This window comes from Manacus candei, unplaced genomic scaffold, assembly GCF_025592945.1.
Source record: "Manacus candei isolate 608988 ecotype Guabito, Panama unplaced genomic scaffold, ASM2559294v1 h1tg000028l, whole genome shotgun sequence".
Taxonomy (NCBI): domain Eukaryota; kingdom Metazoa; phylum Chordata; class Aves; order Passeriformes; family Pipridae; genus Manacus; species Manacus candei.
Window position 1 is genome coordinate 24,724,413 of NW_026138076.1, and position 26,427 is coordinate 24,750,839.

The 26,427-nt window shown below is 36.2% G+C and overlaps 1 protein-coding gene across 5 annotated transcripts in view; it reads right to left on the minus strand.

The window, feature by feature from the left end:
* Window positions 1-26,427, minus strand: part of RAPGEF2 (Rap guanine nucleotide exchange factor 2) — a 180,844-nt gene that overhangs the window by 41,560 nt on the left and 112,857 nt on the right. For 4 of the 5 annotated variants that reach the window (XM_051790710.1, XM_051790711.1, XM_051790709.1 and 1 more), the window contains one exon: window positions 5,042-5,173. The exons of the other annotated variant lie outside the window; for it this stretch is intronic. In XM_051790710.1, the coding sequence (XP_051646670.1) occupies window positions 5,042-5,173 (132 nt within the window). The remainder of the gene's footprint in view (window positions 1-5,041; window positions 5,174-26,427) is intronic. 5 annotated transcript variants of the gene reach the window in all.

Sequence of the window (26,427 nt, forward strand, 5' to 3'; positions counted from 1 at the left end):
CACTTTGGGGAAAAAGCTTCTAGATGATAATAATATAAAGATAAAAATCTAGAAAACAAGTAAAATAACCACACTAACTACTGATTTCTTAGTATTTTAAACAGACTACTTCAATCTTTACTTTTTTATTTTTATTTTAACTACTTTCTTTAGGAAACATTGCATCACTTTGAAGAATAAATTCCCTTTGTGACTACTGTTACCACCTAAATCAACAATCCAAAATCTCCAACTACGCAAAACACCAGAGACCTAAAAAAAATTAAAAATTTAAAAAGCAAGAATAGAAAAAACTTCTTGCACAAACCAGAAATATGTTCATTGCCTGGTGCAGTACTTCAGTCTCATGAAGCTAACAGAGAAAGCAGCCATGCTTAGCTCAAAAAATCTACTTCTTCATTACTTTTTAACCATTGTAGTTTAGGGGCTAAAAAATAAACTAAAAAATGAAATTAAGAATGTTTATTAGGAAAAACATTCATTTTTTATTTTCTAATTTTTAAGCCTGTGCTGATACAAAACACCAAGAACACTGTCTCTGTCTGTCTCATGAAATCACTTGTAAAAGTCTCATTAGCTTGAAACATTCTCTCCTGTCACAAAGACACATTGGATCCAGCTTCTACACAGAGAGAAACCATGGCTGGGGTTTTGTTTTAAATTACTTTTCAGAAGGCTGAGTAAAAGTTTAAAATATCAATAAATTAAGATGGAATTCAATCCATGTAATTATAAAATGTATTTATTAAATACTTATATGTACTACAGTCAACTATAATTATTACATATACACAAATCATACATAAATCTAAGGTAATGACTTTTTCATACTCCGTTGACATGAGTGCAAATGGCCATGAAATACCTTAAAACTCCTTTAGTCCAAGATTTTTACAGCACTCTCCATCTATGTTCTTTCAATGTTTACCAAAAAATTACAACACAGCAGCCCACATCTGTCATAGAAGTCAGCCTGAGTAGTTTTCCTCGCTAAAGATGAAAAGGTGTAACAATCCAGACAATGCACACCAGGAACAGCATCCTACCCTATCACCAACTAATTGCTGCTTTCTCAGAGTGGGGCACTGTTCACCAAGACCACAGGCATACAGAACAAGGACTCTGAAAGGTACTCCTTGGCCATGAGCTGCAAGATAGATTAAGAGGACCTAAATTTACCAGGAGCAATAAGGTACTGGAAAGGACTTAGTTGAAACTGTGGGGGCAGGAGGAGGCAGCTCACAGGACATAGTTTACCCAAGCTGCATTTCAGAGGCTGATACAGTCAGAAAGACTGACTTTATCTTAAGGTAAAATCTCTTTATTTTGCATACAGTGACTCAGGGGCAGGCTCCATGGACACTCTGGTTTGAGAGAGAAAAAAGTCTGGGCTCCCTCAGGAAGACTTTCTGGAGAGTGGACCTTTCTTCTAGGAGCTACCTTATCAGACTCATGAGAAAACAAAGCTGACATCTTGAAAATTTTTAAGCAATACACATATCCTGGGAGGGTCTCAGAAAGGATGTTCCTGGTTTCCTGTACTGCCAGTGGTATCTAAGCAGACTCCAGAGGGCACACAGAGGTGGCAGGAAGTCACTGGTCTGAGGACAGGATAAGGCAAAGAAAGGCTGGCAAAGAGCTGAGCCAACACAGCAACGCCTTTCCAAAACAGGGTGGGGGGAATAACACAAGTTCATGAGCTTAAATCTCCTCCCTCTCCAACCAGGAACATAGGAACAGGTATAGGAACCATTTAGGAGCATATAGGAACAGGTATATGCTTTCATATAGTCAAGAGGGAGCAGCCATACCTGAGAAGCAGCACTGAATGATTCACTTTGCCAAGTCAATACAAGACAGAATCAAAGTATTGCTCTTGGCAAGTACAAGCCAGCACACAATCTACAAACATTCAGTATCCCCTTCCTCTCAAGTCACCCTATAGAGTTTGTCACTTGATGAACTTATTTCCTAAAATAAAAGTAACAATATTTAAGGACCTTATTAGTTGGCACCTGAAATGTTTTTGAGACTTGGGTGGGGTAAACATAAAGGTTTATTTTATTTTGGTAAGTGTTTCTTATCCTAAAAGAAGTTCTTTCATGTGCAACGTTTGACAAACAAATTTAGATACCGCATTAATATTTAAAAGGAAGTATTCTCAGTTCAATGTTGAAAGCATCTGAAGATTCAGCGTCATGATTTATTAAAAAAAAATCTTAAGAGGCCATGAACGTGTTTTCACTGCAAGCAGCTGCTCTTAAGGCTACAGAACTAAAACTTACTAGGATGCAAAACATGACATATCATTACCTCGGATTTCAACAGTAAAGATCTAAATAACAGTAAATTTTAAAGAACCCCACATTTATTTATCAGTTGGAAGGCAAGACGGTAATCTTTCTAAATCATTGCTTCTACTTAGCCATAATGAACAGAAGTCCACTCCACTGAACAGAAAAATGTCATTAGATACAGAACATAAGAATCAGAGAAACAATGATCATGAGCTTTGCCTAAGATCTACTAAATTTGAAGCAAAAAAAAAAAACCACGTTGATGACTTGGTTATGGTTTACTCTTTTTGAATAAACACTTGGGAGAGAATTAAAAAGGCAAACAACTAAGAGAGAATGACTGATCCAATCTCTTAGTTAAAAAAAAAAATTTCTGCTTATTTAATCCTTAACCTGACCTAGAGAACTCAAATTACAGCCATTTTATTTTGTTGTGGGATTGGGGGTTTTTTGGCAATACTTAAACATACCTTAACATTGCTACATTACATTCATTATGACTGAAATCGAGGCCAGAAATTAATGATTTACCACAATTTGAGAAATCAAGTCAAACAATACGTGGTACTATTAAGTTAAATTCAAGAATTTGAGAACCTTATCACTTTCCACACCTGAACTTACCATTTTCTTAATAAACGTTTCCTCAAGTATGTGTATTAAGACAAAAAACATGGGGTTACATTCTACAATGTATGGTCATATTTCTTGATGATGATATGGACATAGGTTATTTTAAAACTTACTTTGACATTGTGCAATTACATGGTTCTCAATACATCTGTGCCAAGACACCTTTAAATGAGGTATTAATTGTAATTAATTGAAGAAACTGGATAATATTTTGAAGATCACCAAGAATAGATTATGTTTGTAAATTAAGTTTAAAAGAATGTTTAAGAAGTAAATTTTCTCTGTGTAAATATTACAGTAAATCATTAACTCCCTCCAAACATCAACCATTCTGTTGATTCCATTACTGCCAATAAAACTTACAGGAGTCATTGACCAGTATTTCTCTGAAGTTTCTATAGTTGTTTGTTATATTGTTTGGTTGGGGTTCTTTAATTGCACAGAAATTCAATGATCCTTTTCACAGTTATGAAAGTTTTGCTGAAAGTCTTTGCAAAAAATTTACTTCCAACTTATCTAAAGTATGGCTGTAACTACATGCCACCTACGACTGTGTCTCTAGAGGTACTTGTTATTTTTATGTTAAAGTGAAAATCTTTGCAATGAAAGGGATGAAACTCTATAAAAGACTGGAAGAAAAAAGCTGATTTTACATCATCTTCACTCTCACAGTATAAACATAAATCCTGTCTCTAAGTAATCCTGTCTTCAGAAGAAATTCTGACAAACCTACTTGACTGACATATGCTATGCCTGAAGTGCAGTTAATTTGACACTCTTCACAAAAATAAACCATTGCATTATTGCAATTAACAGTCTAAATTGAACTGGGACCTTTTTATAGCTTATCTTCTTCCACAAAAAAACCCTATAAGCTTATTCACCTGAAGCAGACTACATCCTACAACTATGATCACAACTGAATTTGTATGTATTTGTATAGATGCATTTCCCATCATTTAAATGACTATACTTGCAATTATAGAAGCATCCCAAATAATCATTATTCCTCTTCTAGTAAACAGTACTTCATGTAGAAGTGGTCTCATTAATTTATTATTATTTTGATAGAAATATATTTTAATTGGATTTGATGCCTTTTTTTCAGAATAACAAATCGGTATACTCTCCTTATCAAGACAGATCCTGCTATAACATTTCAAGAACAGTAAACATCAAGTGAAAAAATGCAGACTTCCTCATTTTATTTCACTTTAGATTTTGTTTTCCAATTTAAATTTAAACTCTGGATCAGTTTCACAGTAAATCTCTTCAAAATCAAGCTGTTCCAAAAAAATAGCACAGAGCTTTACAGTGTGAAGCCCTCTCAGAAGTGTAACTTTAAATAAAGTGTCACCAGTTCAACCTACCCATCTTTCTGAGGATGGCCAGGAGGGAATGCACTGCTAAGATGTTGCCATCAGGTTTCTACAAGGTGGAGAAACTGAAATATGCCCCTAAAGTCAGGCCAGCACAGGCTGTGTTTATTTTTCCCCATCACTGAATAGTTCTACACTATGAAGCCAACACATCTAAGAAATACAAAATACAGGATCAAGAAGAAAATCGCTCACGTTACAAGGTCCTACATCTATAGTTTTGATCTGTAGACATCACAGTTGCTGTTAAACATTTAGCCAATCAGACAGACAGAAAGAGGAGATGAAGTGCTGGAGTCAGGAACAGAATTCCTTTGCCTTTTAGGTCCCTTTTTAGGTCCCTTTATGGGCATCTGCTGGAGAAGCCATACTGGCTCTCCATGCTGAAGTTCAGGAAGATTTCCTCCCCTCAAATTAGTAACAAAATTCATGAAGCACAATCCTGATATGCAAAACACTAAATCTCTACGTGGCTGACTCAGATCCTAACAATCTAAAGTGACATGTCATGTTGCTGTGCTGCAGATTACTCGAGGAGTTTTCAAACATCAGACTAATACATGGTGGATAAACCCCTGAAATTATTACAATTCAAACAAAATTTAGTTTTTTGAAGTCTACCAAGTACTTCTTCAGACAAAAACTGACAACAGGCAACAGCATGGGCATTTAGCTATTAACAGCAAAACTGTTGGTAATTGCACCTCCGATCAGCACCCATTTCAGTCTTACCTGGTAGATATCAGAAAGGCTGCTGCTTCCTGAATCACTAGTGATGCTACATCCTGAGTGACTAGATGAAACGTGGGTCACCTGTGGGTGGAGACTGTCAGTAAGGTGCAGCTTTGTGAAATCTGCAGGAAGCTACAGGTGGAGTAAAAAAAGCATCATTACAATTTGAAGGAGATACACAGCAAAATTAATTCAAATCACATATATGTCACTTTACTCTCTGCCAGTACCAAGTGTATTAAGAAAAACACTGGGGCTTGAGAATGCAGCATAAAAATTTTGAGGTTTGCAGCTTTTTAAACTCATGCAGAGGTCAGCAAATTGTTGCAAATATAAGAGATTTAAGAAAAATGTATCTGAGGACAAACACTAGTGAAGCAATATGCCAAAACTCTTCAGTATCTTGCTATAGGGTTTGAGTAGAATTAAAATGAATATGAATATTGTGCAACTTAAAATATCAATAGTTTCCTGTAGAATTAAAATTAACAGTTACATCACATACTATAAAAAATCAAAAAGCACTGCTCTGGATTTGGTATATTTTGTTTCTTATGTTGACAAAGTACATTAGAGACAAGTAAAATCCAAGTCACTGAGCTATCCATTATACTTTGAGCCAAATAATATGACAGTAAATAGGAAATGCGGGAAGACTGACACAATTATAAAGAGCTACAATCCTGAAGTGAGTTTGTTCACATGCAGTGTTGAAGAATGAATCAAGACTGTGTATTTGATCACTGAACAATCATCCATCAAGATTTGTGATGTGTATTTTCACTATTGCTTTATGCACACAGCTCCCATGAAGATCTTTAAGAACTGCAAACACTGCCAGATTGTAGAAATGACAAAGGAAAATATCTGCTGTCTGAAGAAATATTTAATTGCTATTTCAGGGGCAAATCACTCCTCTCCCCAAGAAGCCTGCATCCCACAGCTAGTTAATAAAAATATGTTAATGTATCAGTTTTGCTGTGCAATAAATTCTTCAATAATTAAAAAACCAGCTTTGCTCATTAATTTGTTTCAACTCAGACAAGGCAGATACTTTCATCTTAAGGAGTTGTGTTTGTATGAAAAATGTCATATGCAGTATGTCCATCCATGTCAATTATGAATGCTACCTTGGTGCTATTACCGTTCTTCCTGGATGGAAATGGAAATAAGAGTTCATTCAGTGTTAAGGCAGAATAAGACGATCAGGATAAAAGGTTATGAAAAAAGTCATCTCCAAGTCACAAGAGAGCGTGCTTGAGAAAATTATTAGCTCTGTACAGCCAAAGGTACTGAATGATTTGCCTTAAGTTTGTTCATGGAGCATGACAGCCAAAGATACTGCTATTTGCCTTAAGTTTGTTCATGGAGAATGACCTGAAAGAACCCTGGCTTTAAGATTTGCCATGAAAAGCACAGACAACTGAAAACCTTAGTCTTATTTAGACTGACTGGTATTTCCTACTCTAATATATCTGAAAAGGATTTCTTCCTTATCACGGCATGACTGTATCAATGATAATAAAAATGGCTACATTTTAAACATTCTTTCTTAGTATTTTACCTGAAAGAGGGGATAAAACCAGAAACCAGACACTAATAATACTAAAATGCTTCAGTAAGCCCAGAGCTAGAGTTGATCTTCATCAACAAAGAGAGGGCAATTAACAAAAGCAATACCCTAATACATACAGCCATGGATGCTGCCTCCAGAAAAATCTAGTTATGCTCACCACTTTTGATGATGTACCAGAAGGAGAAAACAGGGCACTAAGGGAGTGCATTATAGTATCTGTTGTCTTTGCTACTTCACTTCTCAATCTGTAAGTTTGCATTATCACAAAACTGAACCATATATATTGATACTCAGGCCACTAGGCAACTTTTTTTTCTCATTATTTGAGCCATTCTACAGATAACTATACATTCCATAGGTAGAATGCATAGGAAATGAACTGTCATAGCTTCTGCCATGTGTCGATGTCTACTTCAAAAGTACAATCTCTCATAATTAAAGCAGTCTAGGTTTATTTCCAAGTAGAAATCTTACACATTATTTTAAGATACATGCACCAATTATCTCAAATTCACACATTTAATAACTTAAAAAGATATAATATTTTGAGAGTTTTACTTTTTATAGCAAACTAGTTCAGTCCCAAATAAATATTAACTCCACAGAGAGCTGTATATGAATAGTCTTACATCCAGCCAAACTCATTCAATTTTTCATTGTGCCCTGCAAATATCTCCATGTCATTAACAATGACATTTATTTTTTATCAATGCACTAAAAATTTTAAAAGAACCTCGCATCAAAGCAAATCCACTTAGTATGTTAAAAAATAAAATCAAGCTATGTTTAATATAATGACTGCACTTAGTGTTTTAAATGAACAGCAAGAATTTATGTTTTGTTACTGCACAGGTAAAAGGAAGAAGCAGGGATTGCACAATAACTGATGGAATACGTTGCAAATAAAAGCATGCCTTCAGAATTTTTTTGGCTGTAGACAATCAGCTGAAAGCTTGGTGATTACTGGTTTCAGAGTAACTCCTCAAGTCAAAGCCATGCTGCACGAGCTGGACTTGCCAAGTGGTGACAGAAGATCAGAAGTAGGCATTTTACTTTAGGCAACCTAACTCGTCACTTTGATCCTAATCAAATAGGACTATTTACAAGCAGAAAGCACATGCTCACATCTTTGCAGAATACTACATCTCTGTGCTACATGCCCGAAAGCAGCATCCACTTTGACTGCCCTACCCCCAAAGTTAAGGCAAAAGGCTGCATGAGGAAAAAAGTAAATACAAAAATTAAATAAGCTGATACATTTAAACTGTAAACTCAATGAGAAATGGCATGAGAAATACATGCATTTCTATCTTATTGACATACTGCTATTTAAAATATTTAATACTTGCATTGAACACAATGGGGGGGAAAAGTAAAGCACTGATGACAATGAAAACCCACATGTGCTTAAGTCTTCTACTAAAGTGTGGGGGGTTGACCCTGGTTGGACACTGGGTTCCCACCAAAGTTGCTCTGTCACTCCCCTCCTCAGCTGGACAGGGGAGAGAAAATACAACAAAAGGCTCGTGGGTCTAGATAAGGAGGGAAGAGATCACCCACCAGTTACTGTCACGGGCAAAACAAACTCAATCTGGGGACAAATTAATTGAATTTATTAGTAATCAAATCACAGCAGGATAATGAGAAATAAAACCAAATCTTAACACCTTCCCCTCACCCTACCCTTCTTCCTGGGCTCAACTTCACTCACAAATTCTCTACATCCTCCCCCCACAGTGGTGCAAAGGAACAAGGAATGGGGTTACAGTCCCTGGTAACATCAGGTTACCATCAAAAGTTGTCTCTGCTGCTCCTTCCTCCTTACGGGGAGGACTCCTCACACTCTTTCCCTTCCAAAGGAGGCAGTCCTCCATGAACTTCTTCAAGGTGAGCCCTTCCCACAGGCTGCAGTTCTTTATGGACTGCTTCATCGTGGGTCCCTTCCATGGAGTGCAATCCTTCAGGAATAAACTGCCCCAGCATGGGTCCCCTGTGGGGTCACAAGTCCTGCCAGGAGCCTGCTTCAATACATGTTTCCCACAGGGTCACAGCCTCCTTCAGCCATCCACCAGCTTTGGCATGGGGCTCCTTCATGGGGTGCAGGTGAATGTCTGCAGGACCTCTGTGGGCTGCAGGGGCACAGCTGCCTCACCCTGGTCTGCACCATGGGCTGTAGGGAAATCTCTGTTGAGGTACCTGGCACACCTCCTCTTTCTCCTTCTGCACTGGCCTTGGTGTCTGCAGGGGGTTTCTATCACACATTCTCACTCCTGCCTTCTCTGGTTGCAATTGCAGTTTTTCTTTTCCTACTCTTTGGAACTATGTTATCCCAGAGGAACTACCACTGTTACTGATGAGCTCAGCCGTGGCCAGTGACAAGTCCAACTTGGAGCCGGTTGGCATTGACTCCTTCAGAAATAGGGGAAGCTTCTGGCAGCTTCTCACAGAAGTCACCCCTGTAGCCCCCTGAAATCCAAAACCCAACCACATTAACCCAATACCAGCTGCACTTGTCACTCCTGTCCTTGTATTCAGCTATCACTCTATTCTACCATTTAGTATTTAGTATAACAAGAAAGCTAAAGGTTTTCTTGCAATGTTTTGAAGCACATACTGGCTAGATCTAGCACAGGCTTTATCAACCAGACCATGAGCAATATGAGGAAGCATGACACACCCTTCGCCTCAGAAACATCACCTATTACAGACTGACAACACCACAAATGTCATCAAAACTGAATACTCTTTTTTATCTTGTCTTCCATTTTCATTAAATGATGGCTAGATTTAAGGAGTCATTCAAAGTAACAAGGATCAAAAGCAACTTGTCTATTTTACATAACAAGTGCTTATTTTTCTGTGACCACACTAAACTACAGCTTTGCTGAAGCCAACACATACAATATTTAACTTCATTACTGAACACTCAGAGTCACAGCATCAGAAGGAACTAGTAGATAGAGTAAAAACACAACAGGGTAGTTTAGAAAAATTAGGGCATGATTATTTTTCAGTAAATATAGTTTCAAAATACATTAAATGTACCCTACATTAAATAATTAATAGTCATTAAAAGGGTCAGAAAACTGTCCTGATGACCTACTCTCAGGACAACCTTCATAAGTGACAAACATTAAGGTGATATACGTAGATCTAATCAAGCGTAACAGGGGACAAAAGTTGTTAATACAAAACAAGAACCGATAAAATAGTTTCCACCAAAGCACTAATCTTAATTGAGAGTAGTCAAAACAGTATTTTATAAACATAAAAGCAAGCATAAGCGTGTACATACGCACATCCATACAGTTCACACACATGGACAGAAACCAGAGGAAAAACAGTACCTCTGGGAACTCCATGTTTTTACTTCTTGAAAACCCTAAAACAAATGAAAACTTGAACAATTATGTGAAACTATCTTAAGGACAAAGACATATATCACTTTTGAACTCTACAATACCATAAACCCTATCACATCTTCCTATCTTAAAAGTAGCATTTTATTACTTCCACCCTCAAAGTGAGTCATCACTTTATGCATGCAAAACTAACAATTACTTTGCTCTGAATATGTTCCTTCTATTTTAAGAACGTCATGATTTTCTCCTACCCTACAGCATGCCTTTCTGTATAACAAAAGGCAACCTCTATCGCACCTTCTACTCAGAAATCACTGGGCTTATCCTAATGATACAGTATTTTAAAAAAATTAAATACATTTTCAGAATATTTACTGGACAAGAAATCAAAATCCTTGGATATAGCATAAAAAGTAATGAGAAAAGACAAAAATTAAGTGAAACTATACCAAACCCCTTTCTTTATTTAAATAGTATTCCTACTTCTTGGGGGTTTGTGTTTTGTTTTGGGGTTTGTGGTTTTGAGTTTTGCTTGGTTTTTTTTTTTTCATTTGGTGTTTTGTTTTTTAAATGCAGTGAAAACAAGTATAAATGCAACAATGTGAGAGACAGACACAAGAATGTAATTTTCAATTACCAGAAGAATTCTGGTTAGAGAGCTTCAATATACTACTCCTTTTACAGTAAACATATCAGTAACCATTTTATAAACAAGGTCCTCTACTGAAGGCTGCTCAGCACTTCATGAAAAATTTATAAAGCCTGCAAAGTGACTGAAGTAGATCTGCAAAAAGACGAGATTAAAGAGAGCAAAGGTGTAACATTCTGTTATGCAATTCCCAATGAATGCTCTTATAGGTAATTAAGTGCCACTGAGACAGGCTAAGCAAGTACAGTAGACATAATACAACACAAAATATCACCTTTATAGCCTCTATTTCCACCTTCTGAAATTAAAGAAACACAAGCAAACACTGATTCTTTAACCTCTAAGCACATGAGCACTTATTTTGTAGTAACTCTTTACTAATAAAACAAAAGCCACTATAATAAAAAAGTATTTTCATTCTACAGATGACACACTTAGTCCCCTAAATATAACTAAGTAAACTACAACGAAGTTATTTTGGGATTCTGTATCTTTTTGCGAAGGAAGAAGAACAGCAGACAAATAAAATCAATACTGTGTCTTAGTCTTTCTCATTTTTTTCCCCCCACCAAGACAGAAATTCTAAAATTTTTATTGCACTACAAAAGTGTAGATCACCAAGGCAGTATTCTTCAGTATCCTATCAAATTATTAACATTTCACTGTTTTATATAGATGTACATTTATATATTAAATGTTTGTAAGTCTGTTGTCTGTATTTTAAAGCTATACACGCTTATATATATACATATATATTTTTTATGGTATTTAATGATTGAAAGAAGAAATATTTCTAATTATGGTGGCTATTCACCAACATACCATTTAAACGTAATTCTTTCACTAACCAAGGGAGACAACAAGGAAAACATTTTTAAGGTTGAGTGATTTTAAACACAGCAGTCAATGTAAGTAATTACTGAATAATAAAGTGATTTTTATCAATTCTGTCTGCAGACATGATGCAGGCTGACGTGTCCAGTGGAGAATTAAATTTAAAATAAAAGTGTAAACTATATACAGTTCAAATTAGGATGCAATTCACACAGAAGAAGGATTTCCTTGTACCTAAGGGTGTAAAAGATTAAGAAGTTTCTATATATATTCTACAAAAATTTCCGTAAGACTTAAATAAAAACCTACTGACTTGAATTATGTCTTCTGCATAACTGTTCACTTTAGACAATAATACCTTGTATTTTAAATCTCTAAATTTTCCTCAGACATCCTTCTGTGAAGCTGTGGCTCAAACTTCATGAAGATCTACTCTTAAATATTTTCTTCATCTTGAGTACAACACAAGGCACAACCCGCGTTCTGAAAATATTGCATTTTGATACTATTGCTGTTTAGCAGTTGTTTAAATACAAAGCCCAAGCAGAACACCTCTAAAAGTAATAAAAGAAGGTATTATAAGGATCTTTTCTGGCAATTTCTTAACACTTTCCTCCACTGATACTTTGCTACAGCTAGCCACCCTCCCCCCACCCCAAAAAAAGAAAATTATTCAGAGGTTCAAGCTAATGCAACGTGAGCTGCTGGTCCCAGGGAGAGAGCAAGACAGAGTGAAGGCACAGGAACTTCATTTTGTTTCCCCTTACAAAACACACACCGACTGCCACTTACTCATAGCTCTCAGCAGCTAATCCTATGAGCATTTAATGCATTGAATCCTTTGCTTGAAGGATTATTGACTTCTGCAGAGGGACAGAGGTGGTGAAATTTAAATGGGTACCTGGGGAATGAAAAAGTTCCCAGGGACAACACTTTTTAAAGGAAAAGAAATGCATCAGTGAAACGCACCCATTCTTACCTAATTTAACTACCTTCTCTGTTGTATGACCAAATATGTTAGTATTTGTTCTTTCTTTTGACAGTGTTTGAATTGGAGATTTAATGTAGCATTTTATATTCAAGTGTCTTACTTCAGGGAATCTGACAAACATTATTCCTTCAGCAAACACAAATGTCAATTTATTGACAACATGTGGGGAAAATAAAAAAAGAAAAATTGTATCATCCAGGTATTTACAGTGCCAGTGAATCACAAATACAAAGGAAAAAACTGCAGGATGGAACTAAATCATACTGAACGATTTTCCAAAGTTTTTCTCAGGTTTCTGAAATTCTGAACTCAAACTATTATAACACATTTACAATGAATGGAACAAATCTGCATGATCAAAATATTTTTATTTAGAACTTTACTCAGAAGTCTATGTCAGTCAAAAAAATGCTTTGTAAAAATATAACTTCTTAACTGGGCAACAAAGGATAGATAATTCAGTAATTTTAAATTGTGGTGGTTTTAAAGTCACAGCAGCTCTGCTACAGGGATCAAGCTAGAAAGATCTCTACAACTTTTGACTGCAGATATACATTTAAATACCAACAACTCTTTGACAACCTCAATCACATGGAGAAACATGGTGACACTTTGCAGAAGGGATTATGTAGGATTCTCAGATTTGCTTCCTCTTTTTTCATTAAGTATCTGGTATTTTGTATTATTTTATTTCATAAATAAATAGATTTATTCCAGATTTAGATCAGATCCCATTCTTTGAACTACTGTGAATAGCAGAATCTCTATTCTGGTGTATTATGTCTGCACATGTCCAAAGACATACCCTACCACTCTTGGTAGCATCCCACTGTCTCACCAAGCACTTGCATTGAAGAGCCCCAACAGAGCCTGCACAGCCCACACCCTCACACAAACTAATAGCTTCCCAAAAACACTGAATAAGGCTGGGAAGGGAATTCATCCTGTGGAAATCTACATAATTAAAACTGACAAGTAGGGACAGGCACTCAGTGATGACTGCTGTTTGGAACGAAGGAAAGACTGTTCTGAGGCATTTCAATATCTCTAGGGTAGGAGGGTAGAAAACACAGTTTGATCACTGAACTTCAGTAAAGTTCCATATTATTTAATAGCAATAGACATGGACGAAAAAAATAAGAGTCTGGCTTTGCAGAGATCTCTCTCCTGGGAATAACTGATTTTCATACTAACAAAATGCATGCTCCAGTTGATGTTTTTCCCACAGTTAAATATTTCTAAATACTTCCTCTTGTGGTTGTTTGGGTGCTTAATATGCTGAGAACTGCTGCTGGGTTGAAACGAAATGGCCCGTTTTCAGGGCTTCTGGAGGCTTGTAAGGTTACATTTTGAACTCTTTGGTCTGTTACAAGTAACTGTGGGAGAGGAAGGAACAGAGAACTTTGTAACAAACTTTGTTTCCACAGGAAACCAGACAAAAGATTTACGCCTAAGGATGTAAAAGCAAAAAAAGTTCAAGAACATTTTATGTAGGCACATATGTTTACAGGAAATGTTAATTCAAACATTTTCAAGCAAGATGTTCTAAATCCTACAGAATATTTTAAATAAATAACAGAATTCTCATGTATACCTCACACATAGACTCATTTGGTGTTTCTTACGTAGCAGTCTCACAAGTGGACACAAGGGATGATAAAAAGCAATTACACCAGCAGGGGTAAAACTGATGGCACCTGCAGACAGATTTTATTTCCAGCTTTAAGGTAGCACTCAGAATTGGAAACCACTACAAAGAAGTAGAGAGTTTAACCCAAAGGTGAAAACATATATTCTGGGCACATCTTAGATGGTTTAAAGCAAAGATCTATGATATGTCTACAATTCCAACCGTTGAAGCTCTCCCATCAGTAGAGCATTCTTACACCATGTGTTGCTGTTGGGTGTTTTTTTTATACCTGATCACAGAATACTTCATGATTACAGCATTCTAGCCAATCTACCAAAACTTGATTAAGTTTTTCAAACATTCACGAGGTGATAGCTCAATTTTGAACTGTAGCCAGTCAATGTGAATTACTGCAGTTCACTACTGAACTACAGCACTGAATTTTACTGCACTGAACTAACTTACAAAAGAAACCAAAAGTGAAAGAAAAGTGAAAGTAAAAGAAACCAAAGTGAACTGATTCTAGAATAAATTAATTTAAGGGCTACTCAAGTAAGTGTTATTTTTTTAAAGATGGGATATGAAAAATTATGGATATAGAAAATATCTTAGAACTCCCCTCTTTCCAAGTGGAGGGAAAAAACCAAAGGTGCTGATAAAACCTGCTGGTGTCACAGTGCAATAAGACACTGTTGATAGAAGAGATAAGCAGGACACTTCTGTGAGCATATGATGACTCCTACTTGGAGTAAAAGAAACACAATGCAGTAGATGATGATATGAAAGCATGCACTTTAAGACAAAAACAAAGAGCCTGGGAACTTCCCTGTCAGAAATGACTGTGAAAAGGTTTCCATGTATCAGCTGATTAGAAGGTGACTGAATTGTTCAGGTGATGCAGCAGAAGGAGAACCCAATGAGATCACAGCATGAATCCTTCAGAAATACAGTTCTGGGCTCTTCTCCATGACCCCAGCAGGGACCTTATTTGGAAAAGTTGCACACAGTCCCAGCTGTATGTTTTAAATAAAGATGGGCTTCTCTCACAGAGAGTGAGAGAAGAACTATCAGGACTATAAGAAGAAAAAACAACATTTGAGAAAGTGCAGGAAGAGCAGGGCTTTTTCAGCCCCCACTGAGAGCGGGTATGAGCACTATCCAGGAATAGAAAGGAGGGAAAAGAAATATCTCCAGTAAAAGGCAATACAGGTGTGAAGCCTAATAAGCAGGAAGCTGAAAAAAGGCTGCTTTCTAATGAACCACAGAGATTCTAGAAACCAGACTCCACAGGATCTGTGGCAGAGGCGGCTTTCAAACTGAAGTCGAGCCAAGTTATGAGTGTGCTGCACAACAGTGTGTAACAGCAGTGACCCAGAAACTCCCTTCCAGATCCATGTCACTCCTTCAAGTAAAAGAATCTGAAGTGTGCCTGTTCTTTTATATACTTAACATTCAGAAGCAGACTAACTAAAGGAGGAAAAAAGACAAAAATCAACATGATAATATTTTCTTCTCGGTTGCTTCTTTGTAGACACCTAAGTATTCTGTACACTTCCAAGGTAAATTTTTTAAAGATATAGATATATAGGGAGCTACTGTGTACAGATGCAAAAATTGGAGATTTCCATTTGTAGACTGATTCTTGCCTCTATAAAATACCAGATTAACTGAAGGAAAATGTTATGAAAATTTAAAGAGAGACAGGACTATTCACAAGCAATTAAATGAAAATTTTGTTTGAAGTCTGATGGCTGCAGTCGTGTCAATGCCACCCTTGGAGTTTTAACTAAAGCATTATCTTTGCTTTATAGCATCAAGGAGTAGTTCAGGAGAAAAGTGGGTGCAAGTTTCCTCTATTTTCCCTGTCTAACAATGAAAGATGCACATTTTACTTCACCTCAAACAAACCAAAAAAAGAAACCGCAAAACAAAACAACCAAACAAAAAACAACAACCAAAAAAGAACTGCAACATTACAAGATGAATATCTCAACACACAAGTGGACATCAAAGCACTTGCTAAATCTTGTTTTCAAGAATAATCTGATTGTAGCATTCTTTAATATAAAGCAAAAATGTATCACCATAATCAATGTTTTGAGATCGCTAATTGCACAATAATGAGTATTTTAAAACAACGACACAAAATTAATAAAAAAGTTGGGCAAATAAGAAGCAATTGATTTTGCTTAAAAATGGGGATGATGTAAATTTCAAAGTAAGGTGAATTTAAAAAAATATTACTTAAAAAGATCTTTATAGATAATACTTCACACAGAGAGTAAAAAGGTTTCATATTTGCACTACAGAGTAATACAGGTAAGTCTTGCTAATTTTCTGGATAATGTAAAAATAGCACAGCAACAAGAACTCAAAATATTTTTAAATGACAAGCATTTCCCTTTATACATGATAATGTCGCAAAATCTTCAAATAGTATGATTTTACCATATCTATGATATTTTAGCACTATACTAACATGACTACTAGTCAAACAGCTTTAGTACTTTATGAGTTTTGAAAGTGCAACTGTACTCATGCGATGGCAATACAGCAGCAGTGAATGTTGCTGTAACAGCCCCGGCTTTGCTTGCTACATTATTTTACACTTTTCCTCACATGGCAGTCAAAGAAAACTAATGAAATTTTTTCACACTGACACAAGCTTTTAAAACTGTATGTGCCATCATGCATTTCTAATACCTTCAGAGTTTCTATTCTGTCACACAGAACAAGATCCCAACTTCTTTGAACTAGTATAAATATTTACTAGTTGGGGCAAAAGACCTACTAGTTGTGCTCACTGTGATCATAGGAAGGGAAAAAGTAAAGGACCATTTTCTTCTTTTTTGTCAAGGACCTTTTAGGAAAAGCTAAGCTGTTCTCTGAATTCTGGAGCACAGTGCAGCAACCACTGTGCAAAGCCATTTAAAATTATTTACAAATATCAACATAGAAGAATCTTTTATATTAATAGTATCTCCACTGAATTTTGAAACAACCTGTAGACCTTTTCTTTGTAGTCCCAGTGGCACTTACTCAAAACTATAACATCTAATGTCAAGTTCCACTAGCCTCTCACCCTTTTTTTTTTTAAAATCACCTAATTTTTACAAATGTCCACAACAACATACAAGACAAGCAAAACAAGAAGGTTCCATATGGATCCTGCTAAAATCAGGGTTGCTTTAGAGTAAGGAGGCATTGTCAATTGAAGCCCCATGTTATTCTGCTCAAGATGCTGACATTCAGATGTCACTTCCAGAAATTTATCTATTTGTGTCTGTGCAAACAGAGTTTAAAGCATCCCTTATATTCCTGCCTTGAGTCAACAGCATACTAAAAACACAATCCATGTAGCAACTTATATATTCTACTGACACCATGAAATATTTCAGTGGTGTTTATTTAGGAAAAGATTTTACATTACAGATTGACAAGCTGCAGAAAAGTAAGCAATACAGAAATCAGCTTGAAATACTAGGGCCAATAACTGAAGCTGATTCTATAGATACAATTAGTGACATTCATCTTTTTTCTCCCACCTACCAGAAGATAAGCTTTAGAGACTCAGGATGTGTGCATTTACATCACCTACTGCATTAGGTCACCTTGCAATAACCAGATAATCTGAGAGTCAAGTCAACCACAGATTCATGGCAGCACTGCAATGGACTTTGCTATAACACATGGTGCAAGAGATTTAGAAAGTTACTTTCTTTCATAAAAGTGGTAGACATTTTAGTCATTACTGCATTAAACATGTTATCTCTGGATGCTTAACTGAATAAAATCCCAATTGGAACATTGAGCCTCCACTTAAAATTAAAAAAAAAAAAAATCATATTACTCTAATTCAGGCATTTCTAAATTTAGTTCTCCCTGGGTACCATCATCACAGAAATAATAGTAATGTACAATACTACTGGAAGTTGCAGGTGTAGGAGTGACATTTAAGTGTCTAAACAACCTCTTCCTTTAATAGGAAAGAAGTAAATAACTAGATTTTCTGTATCCTGCTGCTGAGATGCATGTCACTGTTTGTGAAATTACACTTTAGTACCCATTTATAGGAAAAGTAGCTGTATTCAGGGACCTTGGAAAATCTCTGCTAAATGGAAATTTCCAAAATCCTTTGCCCTGAAATGCAAGAAGTCTCTAATCTTCTCATAAAACTGGAAAAAATCCCACCACCAACAACAATTTTATCAACTGTAAGAACCTACTAATTTAAAAACAAACAAGACTGAACAGGACAGAAACTCCTGGAGTCAGACAACAGAAAATGTCTGCAGAAGTCAAACATCAGCAGGCAAAGAGACGTACACTAGCATACAGACTTTCACAGTTATTAAAAGAAACTGTTTTCATTTTAGTTTGGTTTTTAGTCTGCACATACAGCTGTGAACAGCTTCACTTTTAAAGGAATTAGTATGAGTCTTCTCTGTTGCCTTAAAAAGGAAAAAATCCAGGGAACCACCATTTCCAGACAGAGTTAATTATTTAAGTACCACATTTTACAAAGGCTTCAAAATCCATAAATCCATGCATTTTCATTTTCCTCTTGGTTTGTTAAAAGCAAGGACAATATAAAAAAGATCCTTCTACATTATTTATGTGTATTTCAAACAAAACCCCTCTACAGTCAGCTTCTTATTCAAAGGTCAAAAAACCTAGCTGAAAATCCACTGGTGATGTGGGTCAAGACTGAAATGCAAAGACGCCAGGGAGGCACATCCAAGTCTAACATCTGGTTCTTTCCTGAGCAATCTAGAAGAGTAAAGAGCTACTGCCTGCCAACTATTTGGAAAATATGGGCTGCTTTTTTTTTCCTAGCTTGTTATCAGGAATACATTAAGATTTAGAGGTCAAGCTGTACCTTGATCAGTGAAGCAGCAAAGATAAAGAGTGTACAGTGCATGTTTTGAAGAACCTTTAGCTCCTTACATGTAAGAAAAACAAAACAAAAAAACCCCAACAAATCCAGAACCCAAAAAATCCAATTGGGTTAAGATGAGAACAGGGCTGATGGTTCAGCAAACCTAGGATAAAGGTAACTAAGAAATAATTCCCAAAATCAGTTTAGATTTCCCAAAATATTTTTTTTCCCAACCACGACCAAATACATTCAGGTACAATGTCCTTCATCACCTCATTTTCAAGTCATTGATCCCACTACCAATATTAAATTTATAGTCCAGTTCTGCAGCCATATTGTCTTTTTCAGGCATTCCTATTCTCTTTCAAATCATCCCATGTTAGACCTTCCTGACACTCATGCGACTCCTACAGCATTCAGCAGGCTGGCAGGCACACAGCAGCAGAAGGGCATTGAGGAAACAATGCTATGGATGGAGTCCCAAGAGCACAACCCAGCTCCCATTCTCTTGCCTCTGCAGGAATAACAGCAGCACAGAACAGTAAAAGCCTATTTTTAACTATAAAACAAGCCAACATGACTACACACACAAAGGGAGACCTACAAAATAGCAAAACATCATTTTTATAAAATCATTCTTCAGAAGAGGAAGAAAAGAAGAAAGCTTAAATCCATTTTTCTTACTTGCAAGGTCATAGTTTGGAGTCAAGCCATAAACTAATAAATCCTACCTGGTCTGTTTGTCCAAATGACCCAGCAGACAGCATCTATTGCTGTAAGCAAGTTGACAGGCTGCAGTCAGATAAAACAAGGCAATATTTATAGACTGAGTTAAAGAAATCACAGGTTGAGGAATTTGACCACTGTGTTATTGTCTGGGTTTACAACACCATTGCTGGTTGTCCCTATACCTCTGAAGATCAGGTAACTGCAGTTACCAAGAGGATGCATTACAGTTACTAAAAGTTGGCATTTGGTCACCAAACCTGGGACAGTTGAAATAAGTGGGCTACACAAAGCTACATTTTATGATTGCCACAGCATTTGTTAGCTTATTAACAGATACTAAACATAGCTATAATGTAATACTTTGCACTTCTTTGTATTCTAACTCACAAGCCTCCTTTTCCTCTGCTTTGAAAAGCAACTGGCTCTTGATCCAACTGAGAAACTGGGACTGAAAGAGAAGGCTGGTGTTAAACCAGTTTGCATATTCCCAGACCAAAGGAGAATTGTCACCTCTGTTTAAGAGCTGCAAATGCCATGGAGATATGGATACATTTGAGTGTAAGGAGTCACAACCATCTTCACATTCAAAGTAAAAATCTTCACGTTTTGTCAAATGGTTCAGAGCTTTCTGCTGTCAATTACAGTAGTCACTAAACTGGAACTCAGAAGAAATATAAGGAAAATTAGAAAGCCCATATGAATTTAAGGAAGGGTAGTCACACTGCATACACTATAAAGGACTGGAGCTATTGAAATTTGTAGCAGATCAAATTATTTGATGCCTTTTTAAGGTGTTCCAGACAGGTGTCGGTAGGAACAGCACATTACAGGAAACATCAACTTGACTGCCTGTAACTCAGGCTAGAAAACTACCCACCCCAAAGCTGGGAGGTTTAGCAGGCTACTCCCCATTCAGGAAAATCCTTTTTCACTTTTCACGAAAAGGGAACTAAATATGCCAGGATTTTCTGTTCCAACATTTGCAATGGAGACCAGTGATCAAAAAAAGACTGATGCCCTTATTTTTAGCTTTTGAGCAGCTTAAGGTTTAGGTCAAGTAGAGAATGCCAGGTTAGCTAAACACTGTAACACTGGTTCATGGTAGCAAGCTTCACATTTGCAGTGAGAGCAACCCAAAAAGACAGATGCAGCCTTTTGCCCAAAAGGACCACACTCTTGCTACCAGAATTACCAGAATCCTGCTAGTCTAATAACCAAGTCCAGCATCACAAGAGTAAATTAGAACCAACATATACACAAAATTTCCTGTCTTCCAGTTATTTCACCAAATGTTGTGATCCTCAATCCTTCCCAAGCAAAAAATAATATAAAATAAGGCAATAGCTCTACCTGTACATCTCAGATGTATTAGGGACTAAGTAGCAGCACTATTTGTGTCAGGTGCTATTATAATGTAAAGTTATTTAGCTTCGATATCACTCACGTAAAAGCATTGCAATCTGTTGTCCTTGATCCGCCCTTCTCATATCCCCATACAAACAAGGGGTTTGGAAGGAATGATAAACACTCCTATAAATTCCAGCTTCTGGGCACAGGATCAGCTTTCACAAGTAACCCACTGAGCAGAGACCCCTTCAGCACAGTTTATGCATCCCATGGCTTTCAGCTGAATCATCACCACCTCAAAATGAACAGCAAAGACTACTGGCAAGCTGACAAAACTGGAATAACCACCAACCATTCAATTCTGGGATACCATACAAGTGCCAGTAACATTTCAGTAACAGACTGATAGGTTAAGGATGCAGAGGTTAGAATCCTAAAAACACTGCAGACCTGCAGGGGTCATCCCACATCTCTATTGCACTACAGTTACCAGATTCTTAAATACAATATTGAAAATGAAATGTGACATGTACAAGGTTCTTTGGTCAAGGGTAAATCTCAAGACATTAATATTTCATGTTTCTCAAATACTTAATATTAACTCTATTTCTCATCCATTGGTAATAAAGAATATTGGGAAAAAATGGTTTAGTATTACACCCACCTGCACAAACTCCTGAAATACCCTATCAAAGGGTTTGGGTTTTTTCTTTCTCGTAGTATTACTTCTATTAATTTTGAAGTTTAGAAAATGCTAACAAGAATTCATCAGTAATAGTAAGTGAAAAGAATTACTAGTCTGGTAACAGATCTGCTGTTGCAACTAAGATATCAAAAACAAAAATCAGACTTTAATAAAATAATCCTGAGAACTTGAAAATCTTATCTCTTTTTCAGTCAAACAAAAATCACACTACTGTGTATTCCTGAAGGGGGTTAGTAAAATTTGTTCAGTGTTTCAAACATCAAGGATGCTGTTAAGGACTAATTTGTAACAATTTAAAGCCTAGAATACAACAAGAAATAAAAAATATGTAAGATAGTTGAAGAAAAACAAACTTTAAATAACCTTAAAAAAATTATATTTAAGAGTTTTCAGCATCAGCATCATTATTCCACATTGCTGATGGTCTGAATATAGCCTAAATGTTTATAAAATTCTAGTTTAAAATTTAGAAATCATGGTTCCTAATGCTCATATTCTTAAATCATTTTGGTTATCTCTTGATATTTCATTGATTTTACAGACCACCTGTGAAGTTATCAAGTATTTTGCAGATGAGCTTCAGGTCATCTCAGCAGCAGATACAGAACTTGAGACACTTCCCCTCACTTCTGCATACTGGTAGTACCAGCAGCAGCGACAATCATGACTGTAAAAACAATCAGCACAGCTGACAGCATTTTCTAATCCTCTTATAAACTGCGTATTTCTTTACATATCACTATCTGAGATCCCTTGCCTTAGATAATTAAAAATGAAGTTTCCAAAAACCTAATTTACTTCATCTCACTGGAATATTTTTACAGTTTCATTTGGTAAATTGTTAAGTTTACATCACTTGGAAATTGTTTAAGTACCAGCATAAGTATATAAAACCCTTGAGCCAGTATTTAGCAAGGGAGTGAAATTATTTTGCAGGTGGAATAATCAACCTGAGATACTGAGGCATAGGATTCCCTTAGTGCTTGCTTCTAGTTACAATAACCTTCATGCTACTCAACATGCATATGAATTCCATGGTATTTTTAACTTATGCTACTTAACAACAACACATTATCTTCTGCTTTTTAAAGTTTCTCTTATTTCTATGTTTTTTATTAACTCATAGAATTGGGAGCAAACCAACTGTAACTTAAGGGATTTAGGATTTTTTGCTTCTTTTGATGTTTGGGATTTTTGGTTGCTTGGATGATTTTCTCTTTTTTTTCAATTGTTGCGTATCAGCAGCACTCAATTTCAGCTAGATTTCAGTACATCTGAAGATCAGGCAGGAGTGCCAACAACTCAGGAATAATAAATAGCTTCAGTCTGTCGGTCTCGAAATAGCATTTTGGAAGAAGCTGACTTTCCTTTTCAGGTTCACATCTGCATTGTGACTATAAATACCACATTTCAGTATGTACCATCATAAATAGCACTCTGCAAACACTCCAACAGATTTGGCCACTTCAGAACACAAACCAGAACCATAATACTGATCATGGTAATCTCCCAGTTCTCATTGTGAGGTCTGAAACTCTCCTACCCCATAAACTTGCTAAGAATGCCCTACTGTGCAATCTTTACCAACTGTCCATGCTGACCTGAAGAAATTTTAGCTACTTCTTGAGAAGGTAGAGAAGGCAATATTTTGCACACACACAGAATATACATATAGGTGGCAGCCTTTTTGGTTGTGGTTTAGTGGTTTGTTTTTTTTTTTCTTTTCTTTCTCACCTTTAAATATGTTGTGCAATCCCCAGGCCTTGAAACCATAACAGAAAGATAGCAGGACATCTTCTATTTGCCAAGGATACTTTCATTGCCATCTCTCCAGGTCTCTAAATGCAGTCACACTGTCACTCCTATGAGATGACCTAAATTCTGCCATTTATAAGCTTTTGGAAAAATTTGCAGTTAAATGTTATCCTGGAGAATAGGAATTTAGCCAGGGTATACCACAGATCTCTGGTAGTATGCCAGACAAGTCACTTAAAACCAATGTTTTATATGATCATTAGGGTGCGGGTGCCTGAACTGCGACAATACAAAAAAATTCAAGTAACAAAATCCATTCTTTGAATGCTTACTAAGATCTACCTATGCTGAGAAATAAGCATCTTAAGTTCTCAAAATTCTGTCCTTATGTTTTGCCAAAGATTTCCTTCAGCAGACCTACCTGAAAAATTAAGATGCCTCCCCCACAATCCTTTAATGAATTGCATGAACACTGTAGTTACGAGCATCTTAAAAAATCACAGAAAAGAAAAATATTTATGCTTTTGTTTTCTAAGTAAAACTTGAATACTACACCATAAACACAAACTAGCCTTTTGAGCAATGAAACTAGCCCAAAATATCAAACAGCTGCTCATTAGATTAGAGCTATCCATCTTGAGATGAATCTTGCAGTCACATAATTAAAGACTTTCGTAACGCACCTATAAAGGGCTGAAATACTATTTCTAGTCACATGAAAAAACCTACAACCCCCTTATTGGTCTTCAGAGAAGATAACTTTTCTTCAAAATACACTAATTAAAAGGAAAGGAATAATCAGAAAGAGCCAAACTAGAAATCTGGTTTCTGCTAAAAATAAAGGTGCCTAACAACAAAAGAAGAAAGTCTGTATCAAGTCCCAGTGCAACATAATCCATTAAGATGAACAAAATCACAACCCACCAGCAGCTACAGCAGCTAATAGGTTGCTACTACCTAGCCAGAGTTTTTTCATACATCTATTTTTTCCAGATATATTTATACAAATTTATAAAAGCTTACCAACTGTAGCCATCTGATCACAATACCATGTCTCCTTCCCATGTCTTATTAGTGATGTGTGATGCTCACTCAAAGGACAAATAACTATATCAGGTTACATTTTTTACAAAAAAATACCAATGATCTCTTCCAGTAATAGAAAATTATATTTATTTTGTATAGGTCTACACTTCTTAGGAAAGTATGCCAACCAGTACACTTACTATACATGAAACTAAAATAACCATATTTGAACAATTCTCACTCAAGACTTTTCCTCAAAATACCACTTATTCCCCTCTCTTTTCTAGGAGTGAGAGTCACAAATTTTTGTGAACTAAAATATGGTAAGAACAACCCAAAAATTTGAGATATTGCTTTCAATATTTTTCAGTAATTCAAGACAGGTCAAGCACATCAAAAGACTGCAGTACCTTCATGATCACTAAAGAAGAGTCACTGGGTTGGAAGTGAAACTTATCCTTTATTAGCAGACTTTATTTCTTTTACACCCAAAGTAAAAATAGAACTTACACTTTCTTACAGATTGTCCATAAGTCATTCCAATGTACTCTGCAATTCATGAGTTGTTAATCATTACACAGTCATAAAAGAACTATGTATCTCAAGTCACATTTTTAAAAGCCATTATACCTGTCAATTTTTTAATTTTGTTTTTAGTTGACCTTGAGAAAAGTTCCTACAAACAACATATACAAAGATGAAAAGGAGAAATTAGATAGAAAGCTAACACTTTAAAAGGTCCAAGCCTACCACAGGAACCTTTATGCTCTAGACCTTCATGTGATTGTTTTCACATAATAAAGTAGATATAAGATGCAATGTGTAAAGCTTTTCAAGAGATTGTTGTTTCAACATCCACAAAGCAACATTTATTGATACATCATTCATCTTCCTAAAATTTAAGATTAGGAAAATTATAACAAAAGCACTACAAAACGAGTTGAGAGGACTCTTACAACCAACAAGGACGCAGTCAAACAGAATGAACCTACTGAAGAAGCCCAGAGAGGTGTTGGATGCCCTACCCCTTGAAGTGTTCAAGGACAGGTTGGATGGGGCTTTCAGCAACCTGGTCTAGTGGAAGGTGTCCTTGCCCACATGGCAGGGGAGTTGGAATTAGATGATCTTTAACATCCCTTCCAACCCAAACCATTCTAAGATTCCATGAATTACATGAAATCTGGTTAAGCACATTAAATAAAAGAACTAAGCACAACTATTTTTGCAACAATCTAGCTTTCATTTCTCTGCCATCTTTCACCCAGAGCATACCTTTCCTCCCTATTAAACAGATGACAACAGTTGTGTATCAAGGAACATCACCCACAGATCCACTTCACTTTCAGATAGGTATCTGTAGCTTCAAACTGCTTCAAACTCTTTCAATTTCCGAAATATGAGGCATGTAAGACCAGTACAATTGATTGATGCCACTAATTTTATTTTTTATATTAAACAACATAGGAAATGCAAGAGTTTTTTTTACTCCTCCTCTCTCCATTTTCACCATGATTAACATAATGGTCAGTTTGCATACCATTTTCACAGAACAGTAGATTTAAACCTTATACCTCATTCCCTGACTAAAATACTGTGAAATTAAGATATAACAGCATCAACTAAAACTAATTCACAGAACTTTGTGAAACCTTGCACAGGAGATTTTTGCATTCAGTTTTAGATTGTCCCAGCAAATCAAACCGTGGGGGTGTCAGAGAAGTAATTAAGCCTCTTTCCTTGTAAAAAGATTGAGTCAGATATCAATAAAATATTTAGGATTCTGGGAACATAATAACATGAAAATAACTAGTTACCAGAAATAATGAATTCAGTAAGTTTTCCATTTAGGCAAAGCAAGACAAAGTCTGTATACCTTGAAACTCCAAGCTTCCCTTCCCTCTC